The 24,901-nt window shown below is 35.6% G+C and overlaps 1 protein-coding gene across 2 annotated transcripts; it reads right to left on the bottom strand.

Annotated features, from left to right (window-relative positions):
- Positions 1-569: 569 nt before the first annotated feature.
- Positions 570-22,885, bottom strand: LOC110732016. 2 transcript variants are annotated; one of them, XM_021911940.1, is made up of 15 exons: positions 22,576-22,885; positions 22,367-22,494; positions 21,380-21,512; positions 18,082-18,238; positions 17,920-17,998; positions 14,617-14,657; positions 11,930-12,046; positions 11,671-11,751; positions 11,499-11,561; positions 11,319-11,367; positions 10,421-10,495; positions 1,807-1,874; positions 1,633-1,668; positions 1,472-1,546; positions 570-962 (listed from the first exon to the last, which is right to left on the bottom strand). In XM_021911940.1, the coding sequence occupies exons 1-14, from the start codon at positions 22,733-22,735 to the stop codon at positions 1,507-1,509; spliced, it is 1,227 nt and encodes a 408-aa protein (XP_021767632.1). In that variant the 5' UTR covers positions 22,736-22,885; the 3' UTR covers positions 570-962; positions 1,472-1,506. The 2 variants fall into 2 exon arrangements, with proteins under 2 accessions (XP_021767632.1, XP_021767628.1); XM_021911936.1 differs by having other exon boundaries at positions 1,807-1,854; positions 22,576-22,882.
- Positions 22,886-24,901: the final 2,016 nt, after the last annotated feature.

Raw genomic sequence — 24,901 nt, 5'->3', positions numbered from 1 at the left:
TGTTTAAATTGTCTCAATGTATATTAGAGATACAAATCGTTAAAATGGTGCGTTGACAAGCGTGATAATAGAAAGGTGTCAACTAACAAAAACCGGGTGAAATATTAAACAAAACCCTACTTTAAAACACTATATATTGATATTATAAAAGGGCATGCTCTATTCACTAAGAGCTTATATGAACTAACACATTGTTTTGATTGAGAGAATTAGAGAAAAAGGAAGAGAAGAGAAGGAATCATCCTCCCTTCTTTGGATACCTTATGATAGGAGGGAAGGGAAGGGAAATGGAAGGATTCATTTTCCTCCCTCTTTAATAAAGCAAATCCTTCCAAATGTTGAAAAGATTTGAATTAGCAATGTAACCTTACCTTCTTCCTCCCCTTACATTCCTCTCCCTTCCTTCTTCCCTCCCTTCCCTTTCTCTTTCACTTTGCTATCCAGACAAACTGTAAATTTATTAAAGTTGATTGAACTGAATCAACCTTGATTTCATAGGGTTAATGTACCATGGTTCCAAAACACCAAGCTAAGCTTAGTGGTAAGATATGTACCTTCTAACCTTAAAGTTGTGGCCTCAAACCCTGCTGGGGAATTTAGTCCCTACTTCCAAAATATGAGTTTTCCAAATTTGAAGGTTCATTGACAGATTCTGTTTACTATCCCCTAAAAATCAGAAAAGCAATTTTCTGCACATTAACACCAAATACAAGTAGTTGGTCTCCCATTTGCATATCAGCCCAACCATGGGATGGAAATCAGATATCAGAATAATATACAACACAGCATAACAAGCTGGTGCAACGTACATGAAAAATACAAAATAATGGAATATTAGGAAAATTACAAGATCAAGATTCTTGATCCATTTCAATGCCCAGAAAATCTTCCATCCATTCTCTGAATCACTCTTGTGCTGGTTCTATAACAGGGGGTATACAATCTACCTTGTAAAACAGAGCCTATTCCAATGATGAAAAAAATAACGACGTAATCAATATTGAGATAGAAAACAACACAACCCAAATGCTAGAACAAGACCAACCTGTGCTATCCAACGCTTAACAGGTAAAGCTTAAGTTGCGAATGAAATGCAATACTATGCTTCTTTAAACCAACTAGAACCTTGGATAGCATTGAGGAAATCACATTCATAAGCCCCACCAAAACCAAAAACAATGCATAAGAGGGGGTCCAAAACGTAAAAATACTATTACATGTGCTAAAAACCTCATCTCAAGGCTATTCTAGGAACCTACATCTTCTCCAATATTAATTTCAACTATTCAGACCATAAACCAAGGCTTTCCACCTCTCTGACTGCAATGACTAGTTTAGCCCACCGCAAGTCCACAATATCTTTTACCTTTCCACAAAATGTAAAAGGTATATGCAATTAAAGATAAATGCATACATCACCAAACACTACTATCTAGTTGACAGAAACAAAATTCAATTTAAGCATTCCTACCTTTTTGAAAAAGGTTGAATATGAATTGTCCCATACTAGTTTGTACGTTCCGGCCATACATGTGCAAAAATTTCCCTGAAATTTGTCAATACATATAATTACATAGCCCCATCAAGAAAATCAGCAGAACAAAAAAGCAACAGAAGTACAGAACTACTCACCTGATCAGATTCACAACGTCGATAAGGCAAGATAAGCTGTAGCATGTAAGTCAGATAATGCTTCAGTCACAAATTCATGAATGTTGTCATGTTGATGCCCTATATCTAGATGCACCATAGATATGAGAGACCAAAAAAAACAAAAAATAAAAGATTTCTAAACTTATCACTCACACTTTTTTCACCAGAAGAGTTTGTATATTCCACGCTGAACCCAATATCCTGCATACAGCAAGATGAAGCTCAATATGACTCATGCGGATAAGTATAGCTTCGAGACATAATAATATATACACAACATAAGTGTAAGAACAGAAGCCTCATACAGCTATAAGAAGCCAAATAAAATCATGCCACTATATCACCCCAGTGTAAGAATCCATCCTCATCACATATATACTTTGTGTGTATGTGTGTGTGTGTGTGTGTGCACGTGTGTGTGCGCGCGTGTGTATTTATTGTTGGTATCATAGGCCTTAGAGCCATAAATACTTGCATTTGGACCTTGGGTATGACAAGTATTAAGTTTTCTAGTAATAAAAAAAAAAAAAATAATGTGCTCCACAGGCAGTTTTATAATAATAAATAAATATACTACTCTAAATCTTTCTTTCTGAGAGTAGTGACAAACAAAGACCTTCATGAGGATTCAACCTTTTGATCGGCTTTGTCAAAAAAAAAAATATCCTTTTGATCGGACCATAGTGTTAATTCTTACAATCAGTTAGTATTCATGACACAGTGTTTAACACTACTTTTTTTACCACCCACCGGCGAGCAAAAACGATATGTCAGCTTATTGAAGAATCGAGCATCCACAGGCAAGTATAAAGCATTGGTGTACACAGGTGTACCCAACTTGAAGAGATTGTGATTAGTCAAGAGACATGAACTACAACCGAAATTCACCAATTGATGTTTTTACACTTTGCAAACAAGTTGACAATGCAGTTGATTAATCCACGACCCTTCTTTATGCAATAGGCAGAGACCATGGAGCTGAAGGAGATAATGGTGCATCGAAAATTAAGCTTCCAAGACTTCGATATTACAGTAATACAGGGACGCTACAAAAGTTAAAAACTTCATCTTTAGCTTTTGCTTCTTCAAAGAAGATATTTTTGGTTCATCGGCATACAAAGACCCTTCTAAAGTGAATAGTTTAAGAGGTATTTGATGAATCATATTTATAAAGGATTCTTAGACACGTTTATGTTACTTTTATAGTTACTTTTTGGCTCTTTTAGCCACATTTTGTGGTCACGTTTGCATAAATTGTCACATTGTGCTCTATTACATTTTGTCCGTGTTTTTCTTAAATCTTAATATTTCAGGTGACTTCACAAATCACAATCATTTGGATGCTTTCAAAGTATTCAAAGTTGATTTGGATAATATTTGGACAGAAAGTCAATGGAACAAGTTAGTTTAATCAAAGTGTTTATGTTCGATTTGGATGATTCAGAATTGGAAACTAGACTTGAAGAGCTTTCCAATGATAGGTCGCATCAGGGCTAAAGCGGGAGTTATAAGGGAAACAAGGACTAGTTGCCTTTCGTTGCTAGTGACAGCCTCAAGACACTAAAGGCCAACCATTGGGCGGTAGCCGAGTAGTGCACCTCATACTCGCATTGACGCTAGACCCGTTGCCCTTTGTGCGTGCAAGTGCCATGTCGTCGCAAGCATTGTTCTTCGACTCCTTGCTTGAGTATTGTGTTGACCAATAATACGACAACTTTTGTATATATGATTTTGTTTTTATTATTTTCTTTTAGCTAGGATTAGAAAAACATATAAATGTTCCAACGAATTTTATTTTCCCTTATGCCTTTTATTAATTACATAAGGAGTATACTTTAGTTTCTATCTAGTTTTAGTTTCTCATGGACAACTTTGTGAACTTTCCATTGATTGTTGTGAGTTTCTTAGTTTAATACGCGTAGTATATTGAGGTATTTTATTTATGTCTCTTTTATTTATACTTGTTTTCAATTATGTTTTTCTTTTCTTGGATCTAGACTTTATTACTTTTTCATATTTGAGTAGTTTTATTTTCTAGAGTTTGGGAGTCTATGTTTATATTATGAATCTAATTGATGTTAATGATATTTTAATTGATCTTTCAATTTCTAATTGATAGTGTTTTTATATTAAGCTTGCAACTTGATCAAATGTTTGATTAATTCTAATAAATAAGAGTTTAAATTAAAAAAAAAAAATTATATTTTTAAAGGCTTACCTACAATTAACGAAGTTAATTACGTTTGCGACTGCATATGTTAATTTGAAAGAATTAATACTAGATCGTAGGATTAACTTGTGCTCTGGATATTGAATAATTAAATTGTAAAAGTATATTGATTGATTATGAAGTATAAACATGGTGAACCACGACCCTAGGATTCTTTATTATATTTTATTTATTTTTGTTAGTATAGACTATCCAAATTATTTATGTGATATAATTCTACTTGAAAGCGAGACTAAATAACCATCTCCGTGTATTCAACCATACTTACCTTACTATATTGTTAGGAGGTTTTAGTAGGAATTTATTTTTGTCAAGTGTACGACAACCTATCAATATCATTGTGTAAAAAAGAATTGAATAGGTAAATTCAACCATCTTACCCGAAAACTACTTGGAGCCTCCATCTATTGTTTCCTATTCCACCCCCTTCTTTCATCAAAATGAAAGAATATGGTACACTCAAATGGTATTATTAAGTTCTTATAGCTGTCCAAAGTTTACAGAAAATTCTTACATAGTTTAGGTTGTATGGTGCTAGTTATGGAGATGGAGAGACAAATGAACATCAATGCTCCCATGGTCCATCAATTGTATCAATGTATCCATTGAAGCCATCTCTAAGACAATGCACCAAAGAGGCAATAATTAGGCATAAATGATAGAGGTCAGAAGCACCATGCTTTCAAACAACATAGACAACACATATAATTCAACTCTGATGTCAAGACTCAAGATATTGAATTCACAAGAAATGCTCCCAAAATTTTCTGGAAGAAAATACCAACCAACTTGAACCACTATCTAAGCAAAAAATATCAGCTTCAAACTATCCCCAATTGCTTGATAAAGCAGCTAACTAATTTCTTCATCATCACGGCTAAATATTAGATCCACAGGGTGATGCTCAACCACAGTAATCTTTCCAAGTTCTGTAGTGCAGCACTTAATGAGTCTATTTTGTAAATATTTTTATTTTCCCGTCCCACGTCCATTTTTGTGCTTATTTGAAATGTGCGGAGCTATTTTTATTACTAATATACGTTTTCTAGTGTTTTTGTAGAGTTAGATATTATTTTGTAGGAAATTACAGATTTATGATAATTCCAAAGCTTATTGAGCCACTACAAAACATAGGAGTCAAATCGTAATTTTATGACCGAAATATTCGAAGCCCAAGACTGAGTTGAAGGAATTTGGTTCGGTGATTAAGGGCTCGATCAAGTGAGTAGACTACGAAGAAATAATAGCATGGACCAAGTAATGAATAGAGGAAATTGGGCCAATTCGAATAGAGCCCAAGTTACAATCCAAGAAGCAAACTTACTGCAGCTAGCTGTAGGGCGGTACAGAGTGCGATTAGACCGGACCAAACCGCAAACCAAGTCTTGTTTGCGGTTTGAAATTTGCAGTTTGAAATTTGCGGTTTGGTTTTTAATTTTGCCAAACCGTATAATTGCGGTTTGGTTTTTTATTTTGCCAAACCGTATAATTGCGGTTTGGTTTGGGTTTCCAAAAAATAAACCAAACCAAACCGCAAACCGCAATTATACAGTTTATGGTTTAAACCGCAAAACCGCAAAACCGCAAACCGCATTTATATAAAATACAATAATATACAAATTATATGGTAGACACGTAACTGACGTAAGTTATAAAAAAAATTTCTTTTTACTTTAATAAAAGTTGAAATAATAAACTTTAATCAGATTATCGGTATCACTACTCCACTTTCTCTCTCTTCTACTTTTGTTGCCTCCAACCCTCCATGCGTTTTACACAACCTCCAACCCTCCACTACTATTGAAAGTTTGAAGTTACAAATCAACAAGATAAAAAACATAGCAAGATCCACTTTCTCCTTCTTCTAATTGGTATGTTTTTTTTGCTATTTTTTAGTGGGTATGCCGTATGCTTATTGCTTAATTTTTCTGGTTTTATTTTGGGGAAAAGTAAAATTTTACAACGAAGTATAGGATTTGGGGGTTTTTAGGGAATAATTTAGTGGGTATGCTTAATTGTATGTTTGATTGTTTGTAGTTTAATTTGTTGTACGAATTTTCAATTATATGTTAGATTCTCAACTAATTAGTTTATTTATATGTCAGATTATCAATTAATTAGTTCAATTAATTGTATATTTTTACCCTTTTCGATTAAATTGTGTATAAGATGGTTATTTTCAAGAGTATGAGAATAATGATATAATGTCTTAGACTGACAATTTGTTTACTTTCAAATGCTTTAGAAATTAGTTGTATACTTGTGGTAATATATTCTCAACTTTTGATTGTTTGATTGTACAAGTGTATGTTGTATTGTATGACTTAATTTTTTTATTTTTTTTTTATTTTTCCCAGCAACTCAAGTCAGACATCAGTGATTGTTGCTTTGCATTTGTGGCTTTTTATCAACAACGGATTCTAGTGCTGGATATTGTAATGTAAGTCTTATGGTTTGACTACTTTCTTAATGTTATTAAGATTATTTGCATTTATTGTTGTAATAATTCCAGCCATCTAAAGGATTGAATGTCATACTTAGATGTCTACTACTGAGGATAGTATTGGAGCTTCTCCTGTCGAGGATGAAAACGAGAAAGATGACAAAGGATTTGTAGAGGAGGAAGATATGCCCAAACAAAAGAGGAAGGCCACAAAATCATGGTCAGGCATATGGGATCACTTCAGCAAATATACTGACAAAGGTGTCGGGAGGTGTAAGTGCAACTATTGTGGTACGTCTTACAAATGTAATCCTCGAGTTAATGGCACTAGCACTTATAGGACACACTTGAAAAAATGTGCGAACTATCCTAGCAACAAATTTAAAAGTTCAAACCCTAAGCAAACCCAACTAAGCTTCCAATCTTCTATAAATGAAAATGGGGAACTAGAGGGAAAACTGAAAACTTGGAATTTCAATTGTGACTTGTGTAGGAAAGCTCTAGCATACATGATCATAGTTGATGAGCTTCCATTTAGATTTGTTGAAGGACAAGGGTTTAAATATTTTTGCTCACAATTGTCCAATAATTTTCATGTTCCTTCTCGAGTTACAGTAGCTAGGGATTGTTATGAAATGTTTGTTGATGAAAGATTGAAATTGAAGACTTTTCTAAAGACTAATTGTAGGAGAGTATGTATTACAACCGACACATGGACCTCATTGCAAAAAATTAATTACATGTGTGTTACTGCCCATTTTATTGATAATGATTGGAAATTGAACAAAAGAATATTAAACTTTTGTCCAATTTCTAGTCATAAGGGGGAAGCCATTGGTAAGGCTATTTAAAAGTGCTTGCTTGCATGGGGTATTGAAAAGGTTATGACTATTACTGGTGGTAATGCAAGTTCGAATGACACTGCTCTTGTTTATTTGAAAAAAAGGATTAATAATTGGGGAACTAGTATTTTAAAAGGGGAATTTCTGCATGTTAGATGTATGGCTCATATCATGAATCTAGTTGTCCAAGATGGTTAGAAATTTGTAAATGATTCAGTTCATCGTGGTCGAAATGCGGTCAGATTTGTTAAGTCATCTTGTAATACAGTTGAAAAGTTTAAAAAATGTGCCATAGAAGAGAAAATTTCAACTCAAAGCATGTTGCGTCTTGATGTTCCAACTAGATGGAACTCAACTTATTTGATGCTTGAAACCGCTGAGAAATTTGAGAAAGCTTTTGAAAGGTTTGATGGGAAGATGCACATTACAGTGATGATTTGTGGGATGAAGATGGTTATGGGAAAGGGTTGGGAAAACCAATTTCAGATGATTGGAACCATGTTAGGAACTTGTTAAAGTTGCTGGAAGCTTTCTATAACTTGACTATGCGTGTGTCTGGTTCATTGTATGTTACTTCTAACACTTATTTTCATGAGATCACTGATGTGGATTGCCTCTTAGAGGATTGGTGTGAAAGTTCGAATGAGGATTTTAAGAACATGGCTCTTAAAATGAAAGAAAAATGTGACAAGTATTGGGGTGATCCTAAAAAATTAAATGTGATGATGTTTGTTTCTACAATCCTTGATCCTCGGTATAAATGGGAATGTGTAGAGTATGGGATCTCTCAAATGTATGAGAGTGATGTAGCTTTGGTCGTGTGCACCCGTGTTAAAAAAGCTATTAAGGATATGTTAGATGAGTATAAAGGTTCTGACGTAGCTACTAATTCAGCTTCAAGTCAAGGTGGGGGTTCAACTTGTGCTGGAACAACAAGTGCTGAAACAAGTTTACAAAATAAAGGTATTATAAGGGCTAGATATAAGAAACATAAAACTACTAAAGATGATGGAGAATCCAAATCAGAATTAAAAAAGTATTTAGATGAGGAACCAGAGCAAGATATGGATGATTTTGATATTCTCAAGTGGTGGAAATCTAATAGTGGACGGTACCCTACTCTTTCTTTGATAGCTCGTGATGTGTTGGCTATCTTAGTTTCTACAGTTGCATCCAATGGAGGTCGAGTACTTGATGTATTTAGGAGTTCGTTGTCTCCTAAAGTAGTGGAAGGGCTCATTTGTAGTCAAGATTGGCTTCAAGCATCACCAAATATTGTTGAAGAAAGCATTGAGGACATTGAAAATTTAGAAAAGGGTATGTACCTTAAACCGCCTTTTACATATAATTATTTTATCTTTAAAGTTATTATATGTTAACTTATAATTATTTAATCTTCAAAGTTAATATATGTTATTATTTTAGTGTAGATATCACTAAGATGAGTCTAGCTCCTTCCGTTATTGACATTGCATAAGATGTCATATGATTGAGGTAAGTTACATTAAATTGAATAAGCATTCTTTTTTTAACTTCAAAGTATTCCACCTTATATAGCATTACTCTAATTATATTTCCCATTGTGTAGATTACCATATGAGTACTTAATAGATGAGATGCATCATAATGTTTGCAAAGATCACTTGGAAGTTGGAAGATCGAGGGATGTAATCGTCTAATGCGCTCATCATGCGATCCTTGTTGTCTATTATTGTACTTTTCTTTTCGTGAAGTAATCTGAACTATTGGATTTTATTAATTAGTTGTATAAAGACAAACTGTATGGTTGTTAGGTTGTATGGTTTTACTTTATTAGACATTTAGATTAGATAAAAGCCATATTGTTGATTGTTGTATGTTATAGCCTAGCTGAAAAGTTGCTCTTCGGTTTAATAAATAAATTTGAGTAGGTGTTCTTGTCTTTCAAAAATTGCGGTTAAACCACAAACCACACTGCACCGAACCGCAATTTATTAAATTGCGGTTTGGTGTGGTTTAGGAGAAGTTCAAACCGCATAATTGCGGTTTGGTGCGGTTTAACCCCCAAACCGCACCAAACCAAACCGTGTACAGCCTGGCTAGCTGGACGAAATTGGACGGGCCCGAGTGGGCAAGGCCTGGCCCAATCGGGCGGGCTTGTTCTCGCATGTTAATTTGCTTCATTAGTTAGGCTTTGTTGTCAAAGCCCAAGCCCATGTAACCTTTTGTTAAGTCGGTTGGGCTTCAATATAAAAGGGTGTAGTAATACCGTAGGAAAGGAGGTTAGATTATTTTACTTTTAGTTTTAGTTTTGTTAGATTTCTTTTCTTACGTGAGTTTTAGCTAAAGGTTTAGTTGGGATTTTTAAACTTTGTTTTTAGTGAGTTGACTTTGTTTTTTTGGTTTTACATTTTCGTTTTCGTTAGCTTTTGATTATACAGTATTATTCTACATTTGCTTAATAATTATTGCTTTACTCTAATTTTGTTACTTGTGTTTTAATATTAGTTTTATTATTATTGTTTTATTATGCTTAGATTAATTGCTTTGATTAGTTTAGATTTAATTATGTGTGAGTAGTTTAATTCTAGGGTTCTTGGGAATCCATAATTAATATGAAGGGATGAATTATTTTGGTTGATTATGGTAGAGAATTGTTTTAATTCTATACAATTGGATTATGAATCGAGCAGATGTAATTTGATTGTAAAAGAATAGCAATATTGATTTGATGAATGGAGCAGATGTTATTTCAATATTAAAGGCTATTTTCAATGGAAACTTAGGTCTAATAAATTGCGAGAGCCTGTTAAATCTATGTTGATTAATAAATTACGAGAGCCTGTTAATCATGTTAATTACAATATCAATTGTTGATTGTATCCTTGTTGGTGAACCTATGACCCACTTTTTATTGATATTTCCTTAATTTAATTATTGTCGTAGTATAATTCACAAAAAAATATTTATTTCTTGATAATTTAGATTATAATAATTAATTAGAAATAGAAGAACATTGTTTTCCCGTGGATTCGACCCTACTTCCCTATCTATTTAGTTAGTGGTTTTAGAAATTACTTTTGAATAGGTGATACGAGTCATACGACTTTAACCTATCAACACTACTACAAAGTTGGACCTATTTTGAGTTTAAACAAACAGGCAACAGCCATTTGGCAATTACACTGGCTTATTTCATACACTAAAATAGATAAGCACATCTTCTATAATTGCAATTGCATTCAACAACAAAAAAAAAATGCAAGAGCGTACCAATTTCATTTTACTTTGCTCCAAAGAGAAGTCCCAAGCAATATATGAGTTGATTGAATCCACTGACAACACCACCTAGAAAATAATTTTTATAAAAAAAAAAAAAATTAATAGTGAGATCAAGCAATACCAATAAATGAAAAAAAAAAAAATTTAAAAAGATATTTAAAATAAAATTTAGGTCAGAGAATTAAAATTAAAAGCTCCTAGAACAAAGCAACAGGTAGGAACTTGTTTTGCCTTTTCCTTTATACACACGTTCACATTGGAAATGTACAGAAAAAGGTTAGCAATTAGATGACATAAGTTTATGTGTGCAATGTGGCTGCTTATTCCAGTGTTAATATTTTAAATTCCTGTCCACCCCACCAACCCTAGAAAAATGCCATCTTTGACATATTACTTTATTGGTGTTGCCAATTTCGAATCAAAGAAATCAAACCTTTGAAGACAGACTCTAAGAAGAGACTGAAAGACCAGATTCTAAAACAAGTGTTGTCTAAAATCAAGATGCAAAACAAGAGGGGATACCAATTCTACCTAAACCTTTCCGGTTTTGTACTCTATAATCAGTCTTCTCAAATACAAGTTCAAGATATGCCCCTTTTACCAACCCTCTTAGCAAAAGTTCAATGACATGAATGATATCGTTAGCTCAAACCTTAGATGAGCTATTTTATCAATGTTGTGGTCATAATAATTTTCAAAATGGGGTCTCCAATAATATTTCTGGTCTTGTGCTAATTAGGCTTTTGCATGGATGTCTTCATTTTGATCTTCTGTCATCAAACTTAGCCCTAAGAATCAATCCACTTACCAAATACCAAACAAAAGAAATCCATTGACATACAAAATACCACCTTTACATTAAAGTTTGAAAAGGGCTATTGCAACAAACCTCATGGGTTTTCCCAGCAGGAACGCTTATCTCTTTGTAATCATCATTTCTGCAGATTCCAATTACAAATTAAAAACTTGTTTAAAGATTAACACCAGAAATTAAATTGACAACCAATAATGAGGGTAGCATATTAGCCTTGGCTGACCCTGACAATAAGAAAACTAAATAAGAGCTCACCTTGAATCTATGGAGCCTACTTCATCAGCTGATATAAAGAAGGGGGAATTTGCAAAGACCTCACTAACAACAGAAGGTATGTCCCCAAAACAACGCGTCAATAAAGTATAAAGATTATGGAATGTGCTTTGGAGAGCAATTGTACTTTCAAAAGAATAGTAAGAAGGTTTACCCCATAAACTTGATAAACCTCTCAAATTCAGTAGTATAAACGTTGACAGCTTGTTCCAAAATAGCTAATTCATTTTCTGTTCTGTTTATCAAGTAAAAGAACAAGCAAAGTGTTAAAAGCTCACAGGGATGACAAAGAGTACATCTAGGAAAAGTAACAAAAAAAATCTGAAAACAGCAAAATTTAGCAGCACTACAATCTAAAGGCTAAACACATCAGAAACCAGGAGAACAAGAGAAAAGATCAAAAAATATCTCACATCTTTCTGGCATCAAAACGTGTCCACATCAGTAAAATTAACAGCCTTATAGAGAGCACCATCTTTGTAAGGCTGTACAGTGGCGGTCCATACCGATGTCTCTGCTCTTCCATGGGCCTGTTCATAAAAAGCATTTAAAGCTAATATAATTATACATGAACAGGACCATCGTGTTCTTATTTCTCTTAACCAGACAAGAAGTTAAAGAAAGAGACAAACTGAGCAACATCAAGCAAGCGATTACTTTAAGTCACGTTCAGCAGGATTCAGTAGCCGATATAATTGAGTACAAAGGGGTAACAGATTTTAGCTATATACCAATGGACTAGGTTAAACCAAGTTTTGGCACAATCTAAAAAGAGCTCTTAGAGTTGCAATCTTTGGCCAATCATCACCATAGCCAATGAATTGGGTTTGAACTTTGAAGATAACATTACCCATCACCAAACCATTGGCACACATTCTCTTCATCACTCTGACACATTGTGTAGCTATTTATATTTTCACCCTATTGTAAACAAGTCTCTTTAAGGCTCTCTTTCGTTGCAATGACTTAATTGTTTTATCATTGAAGAATTAGCATACTTTTGATTAATATAACTAATGTTGTTGTAAATAACTATTTCTTGGAAGTTCCATTTTAATTTATCACCAATAGTCACCTAATTCACAAAGGAATGAAAGGTGATCTGGTGAAACAAATGACGTGTAGGTGGACATGAGATCTCAATTCACATGGGGATTCAGTTTCCATAAAATTTCATCTCATTGGAAGTTTCTTTCCCTGTACACTACCTAGGAGATGCCCTTGATATGTTTGGATGATGCTAAGGAAGCACTCCCCATTGATTGATTTCTTTTGTTATGTTTGGCTGACTTCATCTATTTCCCATGCAATCTAACAGCTTCAACTACATGTGTATGTACTTCACTTAAATTGCCTACATTTCCATTTTCAATTATTGTTTATCTAATACTTCCTCCGTTTCTTTTTAGTAGACGTTTCTTTAGTCACGTTTGCCAATGCACAAATTCAACTATTACTATCTTTAGTTACCGATAAGCAAAAGTTGATATTTTGAAAATATATATTATAACGAATCTAATAAGATCCAACATGACTATATTTTTAATTATGTATAAATCATAAAACACGGTCAAAGGGAAGTGTGTGACAACTAAAAAAAGGAGGTAGTACTTGTTATGGATGACTGAGGTTCATCAGGCGATCTTATGCATTATTTTATGATAATCTTAATGCCTACCTATTTATACATATTGACAGAAAAAGGTTCATGACCAGTTAATGTTCATATAGATTTGATCATTTTTAAATCCTAATGATCTTATTCTTTTTGCAGCTTAGAAACTAAAAGAAATATAAATTTCCATCTCTATTAATATATCATAGTTATTTTATGCCTTTTTCACCCAAGACAGAAAAAGGTTCAATAGAGAACCTAAATTTACGTCTTGGAAACTAGAAGAGAAGGCTGCAGAGAAAAAAAAGCTTGAGATTCAGTTGCTTGTTTCAATGGACAATCAAATATATGAATCTGCATTTGATATATTTAAGTTTTAGAATTTGCAAACTATCCATTGATAAACACAAGAGAGAGGAAAAAGGAGAGAGAGAGAGAGAGAGAGAGAGAGAGGGGGGGGGGGGAGGGGGGTAGATGCAGTTGTATTATTAAAAAGAAGATGATGGAGATCATTACAGAAATGCCATTACTTACACATGAATGGTAGCCATTAGATTTCAGTATATCCAATGGAATAATGGGTTTTTCATAGGTCTCTTATTAATAAGGTTCAGGTTATAGCTATAGCCACCACATTTTACAGCTCCCAAAATCAGATAAATTTCAAAGGCCTGACACATTAAATCAGATAAAAGTCATCACTGGTCCCGCTTGTGTCTAACTCGACCTGTTTGACGTGCTAACAAGTCCTTTTGACCCTACTTATGCCCTTATCGCCAAATAGACATGAGCGTGAAACAGTTGGACCGTGAGAATTGGTATATACTCCCTCCGTCCCATAGTATAGTACTCGTTTCTTATTTTTACATGGGAATTAAGGGTAGTAAAGGAAATGTGTATTATTTTTATAAGTAGGTGTATATTGTAAAGAGTGGAAAACTAAATAATGGCATATAATCAAGCTTTGGATGTAGTCATGTAGGGGTATATTATAAGGAAAAGGTAAAAAAAAGTAGATTATGGCACGAAAAATCGTGAAAATGTAGTAAATCAAAAATTGTGAAAATGATGTAAATCAAAAATAGATATTTTAGAACAAACACGACATTTTGGGACACCGAAAAAGGAATACCGGCTACCTATATTATGAAACGGAGGGATATATATATATATATATATATATATATATATATATATACGCGCGCACGCACACACACACTTGGTGGACCAATCGCAGCCCCAGCTAATTAATTATACTCTCCTTTGTAGGACTTTTTTTACCGTGAAAAGATAAAGATGTGAACGAGAAAGAGAATTTAAAAATATCCACCTAGTCAAATACTTGAATTAGGGTGGAGTCTAAAGAAGTGGGGACTATACATTCTCACGAAATGGGAATTTAATAGAGGGTATCTTTTTCAAAAACAAGAGTTTCAGGAAAATTCTAAACGTGAAACATTATTCATCAAAAACAAAAGTACATACCCATCATCATCATTAATCTGCCGAATAAAATCCAGCAAGACCTACATTCAAAGACATCACATAAATGAGATCATTCCCCAAACACTCAATTGTTTTTAATCATGATCAGGAACAATATTAGCAAGAGCAACAAAGACCACGGACCACCTAGTACGTCATGGCTGCATGTATTTCTATAACAGCAACATCATCAACATCAGTTCTACAAAGCATACTGATGCAATTATCACCAACTATACTCATTCCAGTGATGTATATACATACATATATATATATACCCAATCTGTGAGTAAATTAAAAGGTAAATGATTTCAAGTTAACATATCAGAACTCCAAATGTACAACTTTGGAACCCTGTAAATACACTAATTAGATGACCCCATTGAACTGGTACAAAGTCAGTGAAAACTTAATCTGAGAGGACTGAGGAGCATGTTTTGCATGTCGCTATAGATATTATACATTCTTTCATATCACTGCCTCATTTACAAGGATTGTCGTCGTTGATCTTTTACAAATATTCAGGAGAGTAATAGAAGATCTAAAATCTAATACAGGAAGTGTTAAAGAGGAGAAATACTTTACTTCTACACCCATACAGACATCTAATAAAATTTAATTAATACATATGGAAGTAGAATATAGCACACTCAAAGAGAGAAAAAAAAAACAGTTCTTTTTTTTTTTCTTTTTTTTTTTAATAATTGAAGTGCCATTATTTTAAACTCCCTCTATCTCAAGATAAATACTCCTCCCATCGCTAAATAAAAGTCCCATTTCACTTACAACTATGACCCCAAAAAAGTCACATTTCACCTTAATTTTATTTTTATTTTTTCACTTTAATCAACGAAACCCCACTATCTTTAAAATTAAACACTTTCAATCAACCAAACCCTACTAGGCTACTATGTTCTTTAATGTTAAATTTTAAATAATTAAACCCATCTTTTTTTTACCTCCCTCTAAACTTGTGCTAATAACAAACAAAAAGGGTTCTCTCTATCTTTCTCCTAATTCAAAAATAATCCGGCTTGCTTTCATCTGTCCCTTTTTGGGGCCAGTGGGTCCCTAATTTGGGCAAGGGGAGAGGGTAAAAAGGAGTTTAGGATGGAAGCATACTGTTTCTTTAGCAAAGAAATTGACAATCCACAGACGTACAAATCTAACAGTTTTCCAGCAATAAAAATGTCCATTCCCAACACAAGCCGAGTGATAGTAACCATGCAAAATTTATTTGAGCAAGCCAGCATGATGTCAATGACTAGAAAAGGAGGGGGGGGGAAATAGAATAAAAAAACTATAAACTTTTTAGTATTATATGATAGTAATGGAGGATGTGTATTCTGTCATGCTCATCAGATTCAGGTACCAAGTTTAAGATGACTTCCAAAGTCATTTCTCATATCTCTTCAGCTTCTCTACCATATAAAGACAACAAAGTCACTGTGAGGATCACCTCTCTCCAACAGACTACTGGATATTTTTTACTCTTCTAATAAATTTTAAGATTTAAAGTTCTTGATTATCCTAAATCCATTCAATCTGATGCAATCTTCCAAAATAAACTTGTAACTTCTTCTCTATAGTTGGTTAACTGCATCCTCTTTTCATTTCAGGGTCAGACCCATATCTCATGTCTGTATCCAGCAGGTAACAACTGTCAAGTCAGCAAGGGTACGGTAGGGCAAATGGGTGAGTGCAACATCAAACTAGAGTAAGTTTTTTTTAAACTAGTTGAGGATATTAAACTTGCCCCCCCCCCTTTCTCTTCTCCCATATGCTGAATTATTTTTTCAATTGTTAGGTGAATGGAGTTATAAATTGCAGATGGAACGTAAAGTATGAGGAAAACTTGAAAACCCTTGTATAGTTTTATTAGCTTAGATTTTAGAGTATTGTTTTATAGTCCCAATACTCCCAAACCTTGACTCAACAAGATTTAAAGAATTTTATTAAACAGGTTGGCAAATCTTAGAATAACCGTTTTTAAATATAAAAGAACATAATTGAGTTACATTAAGATAATACTCCGAGTCTATGTTGCACAGACTGGAGTTTGGGTGTCGTATCCAAGTAGGTATCGGAGGATCCGATCCTCCGATTCAAAAAATAGCCGATACAAATACGTAGTCAAAAGAGTGTCTTGACTAATTTTTTAGACAAGGTTGACATATAAAGTATCGGGAAATTTTTCAAATGCTTAGTAAAAAATAAAAAAATAAAAAAATCTATAATATTGTCATTTGTACCAAGAAAAAAAAAAAGGGGGTAAGCAGTAAGAGAGCAAGTAGTAGTTAACAAATACGTAGTATATACAAGTATATTTTTAACGGCTGTCATTACTCTCACCTAAGTCATGAAAAGGTAAAGTCAGTAAACAGTAAAAAGTACTCCAGTATTTCAGACTTTTTACTTTTTAGTCATGTGAAAAGAATTTTTAAAAAAAATAAAATATTCAGCTGTACAGAAGAAAGTCAAACAGCTGTCCTCCATATACTTTTTATTCATCCCCTCCTTTCTCTTTAAACCTTAATTTTCTTATTCAGTAATGGCTTCCACAGCCCCACGAAACTCAAAATCAATGGATCCCGACACTCGCTCCGGGACACTTCTCTGGTACCAGGTCGACGCCTCAACCCAGGCGTGTCGAGTCAACACTCGATACTCTGGGTTGAGGGGAGCGTAGTTGTAACATGGCTCCAAGTAGTGCTTCGGGTATATATAGATTATACACCCCCAAATTTATTTTCCATGCATCTTCTAACATGATCAAGTGCTCATTGATTGTAACAAAAAGAATTAACCATAATTCTTTTCTTACATATTTAAATAAGCTAACACATTAAAATTGATATACAAAAACAATGTTGTAGGATAATGATTCTCCATTTCTTACATGTTGAAACCAAAATGGGGGGGGGGGGGGGGGGAGGATAGTCATATAGTAATGCAGAATAGTACAAGTGTAATTTAAGTAACAAAAAAGCGTATCAGGTAAGAAAAATCATAGTCAAAGTGTTTCACATGTGATAACATTTCCTAAAATGTGGATGACAGCCACAAATTTGCATAGGCCTATACATCTCTAGACTCCATTAATTGAATAAGATACTAACTAAATCATAAAAGTGGTAAATGTTCTTTGTTCTGCTAACAGGAATCTCTAGCATATTATCAACAAACAAAACGGCAATTGTATATCCTACCTTGCAAAACAAAAGGGCTCTTATTTACCCCACCCCAACCACTAAAAATCAGTAAAGGAACACCCAAACAAAAATAAACTAAAATAATACAAACCTGTGGTACTCCTACTAGGTACTTTACAAGTGTTTTATATACACCCGTTGCAGATCCAAGCTGAGCCAATTGTCGCCTCCTGAAAATACAATAATAATGTGAAGCCAAAAAAAAAAAAAAAAAAAAAAAGAATTGCCCAACAACAAACTTTAGACAAGCCACCTTTCCATCTGTTGCTTCCACAGCAAAGCATATCGATCACGTATACTAACTCCGGACTTGACCAAAGCATCAATTTCAGCTTGCTTAGTCCTCTCCGAGCGTTCCCTTTGTTGTCGAATCAAGGTACCCCTGAAGTCTTGAGGCATATAGCTCATGACTGAAACATACCACAGAAGAACAAAGAAGAAAAAAAAAAAATCAATGATATCCACCTATTGCAAGACAAAGACCGCGAAATGAATTGTATGTTGTCCACGGCTATGTAATACATCCTCCGTCTCTATTTACTTGACTAACATTCCTAATATGGAAATGTCATATTACTTGACCTATACTATATTCGGTAAACTTTTGGTAGAAAAATCCACTAAATACCATCATATTGTGCAAGTGGGAACAACTTTTGGGGTAATAAAGTAAACCAAGTGCACCCCGTAAACCACCCCTCCTTTTTTCCCCATCTCAAAATACCCCCTTCCCCACCGAAATCCGCCCCCTTCCCCGGTCCCACCATCAAAATCCGTCCCCCACCCCAAAACCGCCCTCCTCCCTTTTCCCCCCACCCCAAATTCCACCCCCTTTGTTTTCCCCCACCCCGAAATACCCCGTCCCCTGGTTGGTTGTGCTTGTGCAAGAGGGTTGGCGGCTGCTGGCTGCCTGCGGTTGGTCAGGCCATAAGGGGGTAGGGTTGAGGCTGCCGAGGAAGACAATTTGGGCTAGGGCTGCCGTGGTGGACTGGTGGTTGCCATGGAGGGTCGTGGAGTTGAACGAAGAAAATGTCAAATGGTGGGCTTCACAAATGGATTCATGGACAGAATCCGTTAAGCGGTAGCGAAACCCAATTTTTAGGATTTTTATGGTAAAAGTCAAATTTTCCATATGAAAATGGAAATTTGATTCTAATAATCCAACCTTTGCGCGATCTTTTTTTATTAATCCAACCTTTTGATTATTCTACAATAATCCTAGCTTTATACCCCATTCTATTCTACTAGGCCAAACCGGTTACCAACTTATAATAACAAGTCACCTAGCCACGTGTCAAAATTTGATTCATCCAAATATAATTTTTCAATTAAAAAAAATCTCATTTCTGAATTTTTTTTTTTTTCCTCCTTCGTTACTTTCACTTTCCTCCCTCCCACCAACTTCCCTTTCCTGCAGTCACCCCACCACTGCCCACTATGGCACTACCTGCAGTCACCCCTCCACTCCATCGCAAAAACCTCCCTTGAAATCGAGCACCACCCACCCCAAAAGCCACCACGAAATCTGCCACCACTTACCTCAAAATAAACCACGAAATTTCCTCTCCTACCACCCACAAAACCCCCAATCTACGAAAACCAATGTTCACCACCAACCAAAACCCACCCATGAAACTGGCAACCCATGAAAAACCAACCCATTGAAGATATAAAGGTTTTTTAAGGCAGAATTTGAGGTGGGTTTCGGAATTTCAGAATTGGGTGACGTTTTGGAGCTTGAGTTCCATAGAAATGGAGGTTGAGAGGAATTGGGGAAGAAAGACATTGTTGTTAATGGAAGATTTTTGATTTTTGGGGAAATGAGGACGGCATTTAGGAGAGAGAAAGAGGTGTTGAAATCGAAATCAGAGGTTGAATTGAGGGGTAATGGTGGTAATGGAGAGAGTGAGAATGAAGATGATGATGATGAAGAGGTTAATCGAGCTTTCATGGTGGTTGTTAGGATTGATTTTAATGACGGAAGGAGGAGGTGGATTTGCAGGGAGTAATAAGAGTGAGAGAGAGAGTGAGGTGGATTTGTGGTAGGTAGGGAGGTGGCTAAGGGGGTGGTCGGAATCAGAAAACGGATGGGAAGGGTCGGCAGGGAGGTGGGGGTGGTCGGGGAAGGGGAAAGTGGGTGGCTGGAGAAAAATTACTTCTTTTTTCATTTTTTAAAAATCCTTATTTTAAAAAAAAAATTGAAAATGGAAAAAAAAAAAAAAAAAAAAAAAAAAAAAAAAAAAAAAAAAAAAAAAAAATTACTTGAACAATAGGTAGCAGGTTAACTTGGCCTAATAGAATAGAATGGGGTATAAAGCTGGGATTATTGTAGAATAATCAAAAGGTCGGATTATTAAAAAAAGATCGCACAAAGGTTGGATTATTAGAATCAAATTTTCCTATGAAAATAATGAATTGTAAAACATATTTTGTACATTTGTACATCAAAATTCAAGACTAATGTGCATCTCTAAAGCAGAGATGTATCATAAGATTATAACAATTCCCAGCCCAAACAAAATGCCCTCAACAAAATAAATTAATCAGCAGATTGCCCTCTAATGAATGGTCCACTCCCATATTCTGTAGTCGGCCCAATGAGAGTACAACAGAGATTCCCTCAGTTACATTCGTACAACAATTCATGACTAACCAGTTTACTAGATTCAATAAAGAATTTTTTGAATACATAACATGACATCTTAACTACCACAGTAGCAGCTTTAGACACAGCATGACTCGGACAAACCTTTTATTTACCAAATTCCACTTGTCTCACTACAAAGTTGGTTGAGTTATCTCAACAAACTAGCTAATCACCTTGAGAGATAGGAACCTTGGCCAATGATATAACTTCTAGAAGCTTGAAAGCAAGACTTAGAAAATTAGCTATTCTAGTTTGTCTCAAATCTTTCAGCAAAAGGGGAAACTTTTGAATTAAGAGGTACCATTACAAGAATTTCAATATAATTTTCTTTTACAAGGGTTTATTGCAAAAAAAAAAAAAAAAAAAAAAAAAAAAAAAAAAAAAAAAAAAAAAAAAGACATCTACCATAATATGTTAATATGAACCTCCTATTCTAGTGTAGTACTCCCTCTTTTTTTTTTTTATTATGATGCATCACTTGTTACTTTTGGGTGTTTTTATTTAAATGCACTACTTCTATATTTGGTAACATTATATCATATTTTATTATTTTTCTTTTTTCTCTAATCGCTCTCTTTTATGGTCTCTACTCTTTCTCAAATACTATCTCTTTCTTGGTCCACATTGTAGTTTTATTCAAATAGATTAATCATCCATTTGCTCACAAGCACAATATGCTATTAAAGTAAATTAACTCTCCTAAAACCTCACATAAATGCAAATAGTAAGCATTGAACTCCAGAAATGAGAATATTCCAATATTGCAGCAGAAAGATCCCAGGAACCTACTTCAGACTATGAGTCTACGATACAATCCATACAGAAATCTTGAGAAATGTTACAAAGTTAAACTTGGTGTCTCAATACGCATTTACTCTTACAAGTGAGGGAGAGCAGAGCTAACCTGTATTAAATACATTATCAGCATTTTTTGATTGAAAATATTCCAATAACTTCAATGTGTTTTCAAATTTAACTTTCATCTCCGCAAAAATGGGAGCAAGTTCCACATCTCCCAATTTGGATTGTTGTTGAAGCTGTATGCACATGAAAAGTCAGTTCACACCCAGCCCAGGTATCACTACACAAAAGATGGTTCAATGATACTAACAGCAGAAATTATAAATAGCATTTGTTTCGTGGAATAAGTTTTAAATCTTTGCAACTATACTTTATACTCTACGTACTCTTCCAACTTCCTTCCAAATTCTTATTTGCTTTGTAATCTTTTGGTAGAGACTTCCCATCTTATATTTTCTTCCATATTTTCTACTTAACAACAGATAAAATTACATGGTATTTATTTTTCCTTTTATCATTCATTTCAGTTTTCATAGTAAAATGACTTTTAAATACTTCCTCTGATTTCTTTTAAATGCAACAATCTTTTTGGCACACTGTACTTGCTCTCATTTCTCTCTAAAAGCTCTCCCTACAATATTTACTCTTGCAACTTGGTGGCTGACTTAGGCATCAAAGGGCGGTTTCCTCAGTTAGACCCCAAGGGTAGCAGATATTTGTTCTTCCTGGTAGAGCATGAGCATCCAGAGTCCTCAGATTACGAACGCAAAATAGCGCTCATTGAGACAAATTAAACAATACTCAAATGACTATATTTTTCTAACACATTGGGAATATTTCAAAAGATTACATCAAATTGTGAATAGTTGCAAGATTCTAAACAAAGGGAGCATGATTTATCATGTACATTAAAAATTACTTACAAAAATATAATCTTTTAAGGCTTTAGGATTGCATTTTATTAAAGCCCCAAGTAAATAGACGCATAAATAAAATTTTAAAATTTGGCAAAGATGTATAAGCCCCAATGATATAACTCAAAGTTGGGATCAAAAGCCAGGAAATGAATGGGTGAGTTAGTAGTGAATACCGTGGTTGGCCAATGAGGTCTGTCAAGCAAAAAGATGATCTCTTCTAAGTGTTCTCGATTCTTCCACATATTCTCATCGATTTTATGAGGCGGCTGGGCATCGACTTCATCCACCAAAACACTTTCATCTGCAAAAGTAGAAATTAAAAAGCATAAAATAAAATGTCATTGCAGACAAACTCAAATTCCGAAAAAAGAAAATAGAAAACCTTGAGTAAGCGGGGTATGTGTCTGCAAATCGGTGATCAAAGAGCGAATCTCCGAAGTGAGGGTAGCAACATCGTCGGAGAGAGGGACGAAAGGATACTTGTCGTAATAAGAAGATAAATAAGCCCTGGTAATTGGAACCAAACCCTCAGTTGAAGCCATGAAAACCCAATTTCAGATCTCACCCAGGAACAAGATCCCACACACAACCACCAAACGACCGACTTATAATGAAAAATGCAACACAGTTTCAGTATATGCTCTCCCTTGCCAAAGCATCCAAGAGAATTTTACCCCTACCAATTTCTCTCTGTTTAGGTACAAATTGTTTGTTGGTGTGAGAAAAATAACACGGATTAAAATAATACTAACGGTAAAATAATACAAACTTTACTATTTGTTATGAGTATACCACCTTTTGTAATATATATGCAAAATCATACGTCAGACACTGAAAAAGTATCGTCTATATTTGTTATTATCTTTTTGTTATTAATTTTCTGTTTTAAATAATACCCCATCCCTTTGTTAGGCATTTTTTTTTTTTTTTTGCATTGTCAATATGTATTTAAATATTATTTTTTCAAAATACTGGTAGTAATTTTTTTTTATTTTTTGAAACAAAGCTCCAAAGGAGCAACTAGCTTTCATTAATGACAGGATCAACATTCAAAATCGATACAAGCTTAGATGGAAAATTCGTCACTCAAGTACGACAACCCACTGCCTCTTCATTGAGCAAAGGTATAAAAGCCCTTATTTACCTCATATCACATTCATTCACAATTAGCCTCAAGCACTAACTCTCTTGCATAGCTCATTCTCCCTACATCGTACTGACTTCGGCATCGGAGGGGCCTTCCTCGGCACAGCCCCCGAGGTAAGTTTACGTGTGTTTGCTGTGCAGGAAACCCTCGGCCCAGTCATCACTTGGACAGAGCTTCGTCTTCCCCCATCCGAAAGGGCTTGCCGAAGGTCCCATTGTTTTCATCCGAAACAATTTGGCGTCGTTTATGGGGAAGATACACAAAAACTAAGCCAAACACCTTCCAATCTTAACGATAACAATAACTAAGAGTGGAAGGAGCACCAAGGGTGCTAAGAAGAAATATATTCCCACCTCTTCGAGGAGGGACGAGGATCTGATCACGGTGAGGGAACATCAGCAGATTTCCGCTTCACCGGAACCAGCTTCTTCATCCTCAACAGCTCCCCATTCTCCGGAATAGGACGCTTTGGAGGGGTCGCCGTCACACCATACTCGCCAACCTACGAATTCATCTAGGCCGAGTAGGTCCAATGCGAAGAGTCCTCTACCGCAGAGTATACACTCTCGGTCTCAGCCGAAAGAAACCCTTTTGTTGGGGCCCTCTACGGAGGAAGTGGCAAGGGTCGTAGCGATTTGTACGGAGTTCCTCAAAGCCCAAGGAGGACCACTCCTATCAACACCCCAGGAATCACAACCTCTCCAACCGAGACACCTGAGAAGGAGGACCGGTCGAGAGGAGGGTGGACAAGTTCCATCCTTCAAAGAACTGGGGGATAAATGGCAAGAGGACACCTGGAGAACCGAACGGGAACGGAAGAAGAATTCCCAATTCTTCGATGAACCCCGGTCATGGGACTCCATGAGTTTCCGAAGCAGCAACACCACCGCCACCGCGTGGCAAAATACTGCTCGCCAAAGCGTCCAGGAACGCTTAGGCTCAAGGGAGGTAGACGTGCGTAGCCATCGTACTTCCCCGGAGGAAACAAGGCCGAACCCGAAACTGTCTCGGTCAGGGACGAAAATCACTTCCACCTCTCTAAGAGGGAGAAGCGAGGTTCCTTCGGCCAAGCAGAAGGGGAAAGCCGTGATGCTTCCTACAAGTTCGCCCTTCCAAAGTTGGATATTGGAAGAGCATGTGCCTACGGTAAAAATACTGGCGCATATTACTTACGACGGTACCTCGGACCCAAAGGATCACGTCGCCTCTTACGAGGGGCACATGTATATCAATCTCAGGTCCGAGGCTACTTGGTGTAAGTATTTTTCCAGCCACCCTCAAAGGCGTTGCACAATCGTGGATCACCAAGGGGGTGAAAGAAGGCTCTATAACCGGTTGGAAGGACCTAGCCAACAAGTCAAGTTTTCCACGGCAAACCGCCGAGAGAAAACAACTGCAGAGCTGATGAGCCTGCAGCAAGCAGAGGACGAAAGCCTCCGAGACTATTTGACTCGCTTCAGCAACGAGGCGTCCAGAATCACAAGCCTGGACTAGAGCCTCGCCGTATTCGCACTACGGAACGGCTTACAAGCTGGAAAATTCCTAGACTTCATGCTCATGC

Source organism: Chenopodium quinoa, unplaced genomic scaffold (assembly GCF_001683475.1).
Source record: "Chenopodium quinoa cultivar QQ74 unplaced genomic scaffold, ASM168347v1, whole genome shotgun sequence".
Taxonomy (NCBI): Eukaryota; Viridiplantae; Streptophyta; class Magnoliopsida; order Caryophyllales; family Amaranthaceae; genus Chenopodium; species Chenopodium quinoa.
This window is presented reverse-complemented; position numbering and strand designations above follow the sequence as displayed.

What these genes read in the sequence shown, in the direction of transcription:
- LOC110732016 (XM_021911936.1), bottom strand. Translation starts at nt 22,735, where the DNA reads ATGGCTTCAACTGAGGGTTTGGTTCCAATTACCAGGGCTTATTTATCT. An exon ending in GACCTCATTGGCCAACCACG is followed by an intron (nt 21,513 to 22,366) that starts GTATTCACTACT and finishes ATGTGCATACAG; the next exon opens with CTTCAACAACAATCCAAATT. An exon ending in AGCAAAGTAAAATGAAATTG is followed by an intron (nt 1,855 to 10,420) that starts GTACGCTCTTGC and finishes TGCTGTATGCAG; the next exon opens with GATATTGGGTTCAGCGTGGA.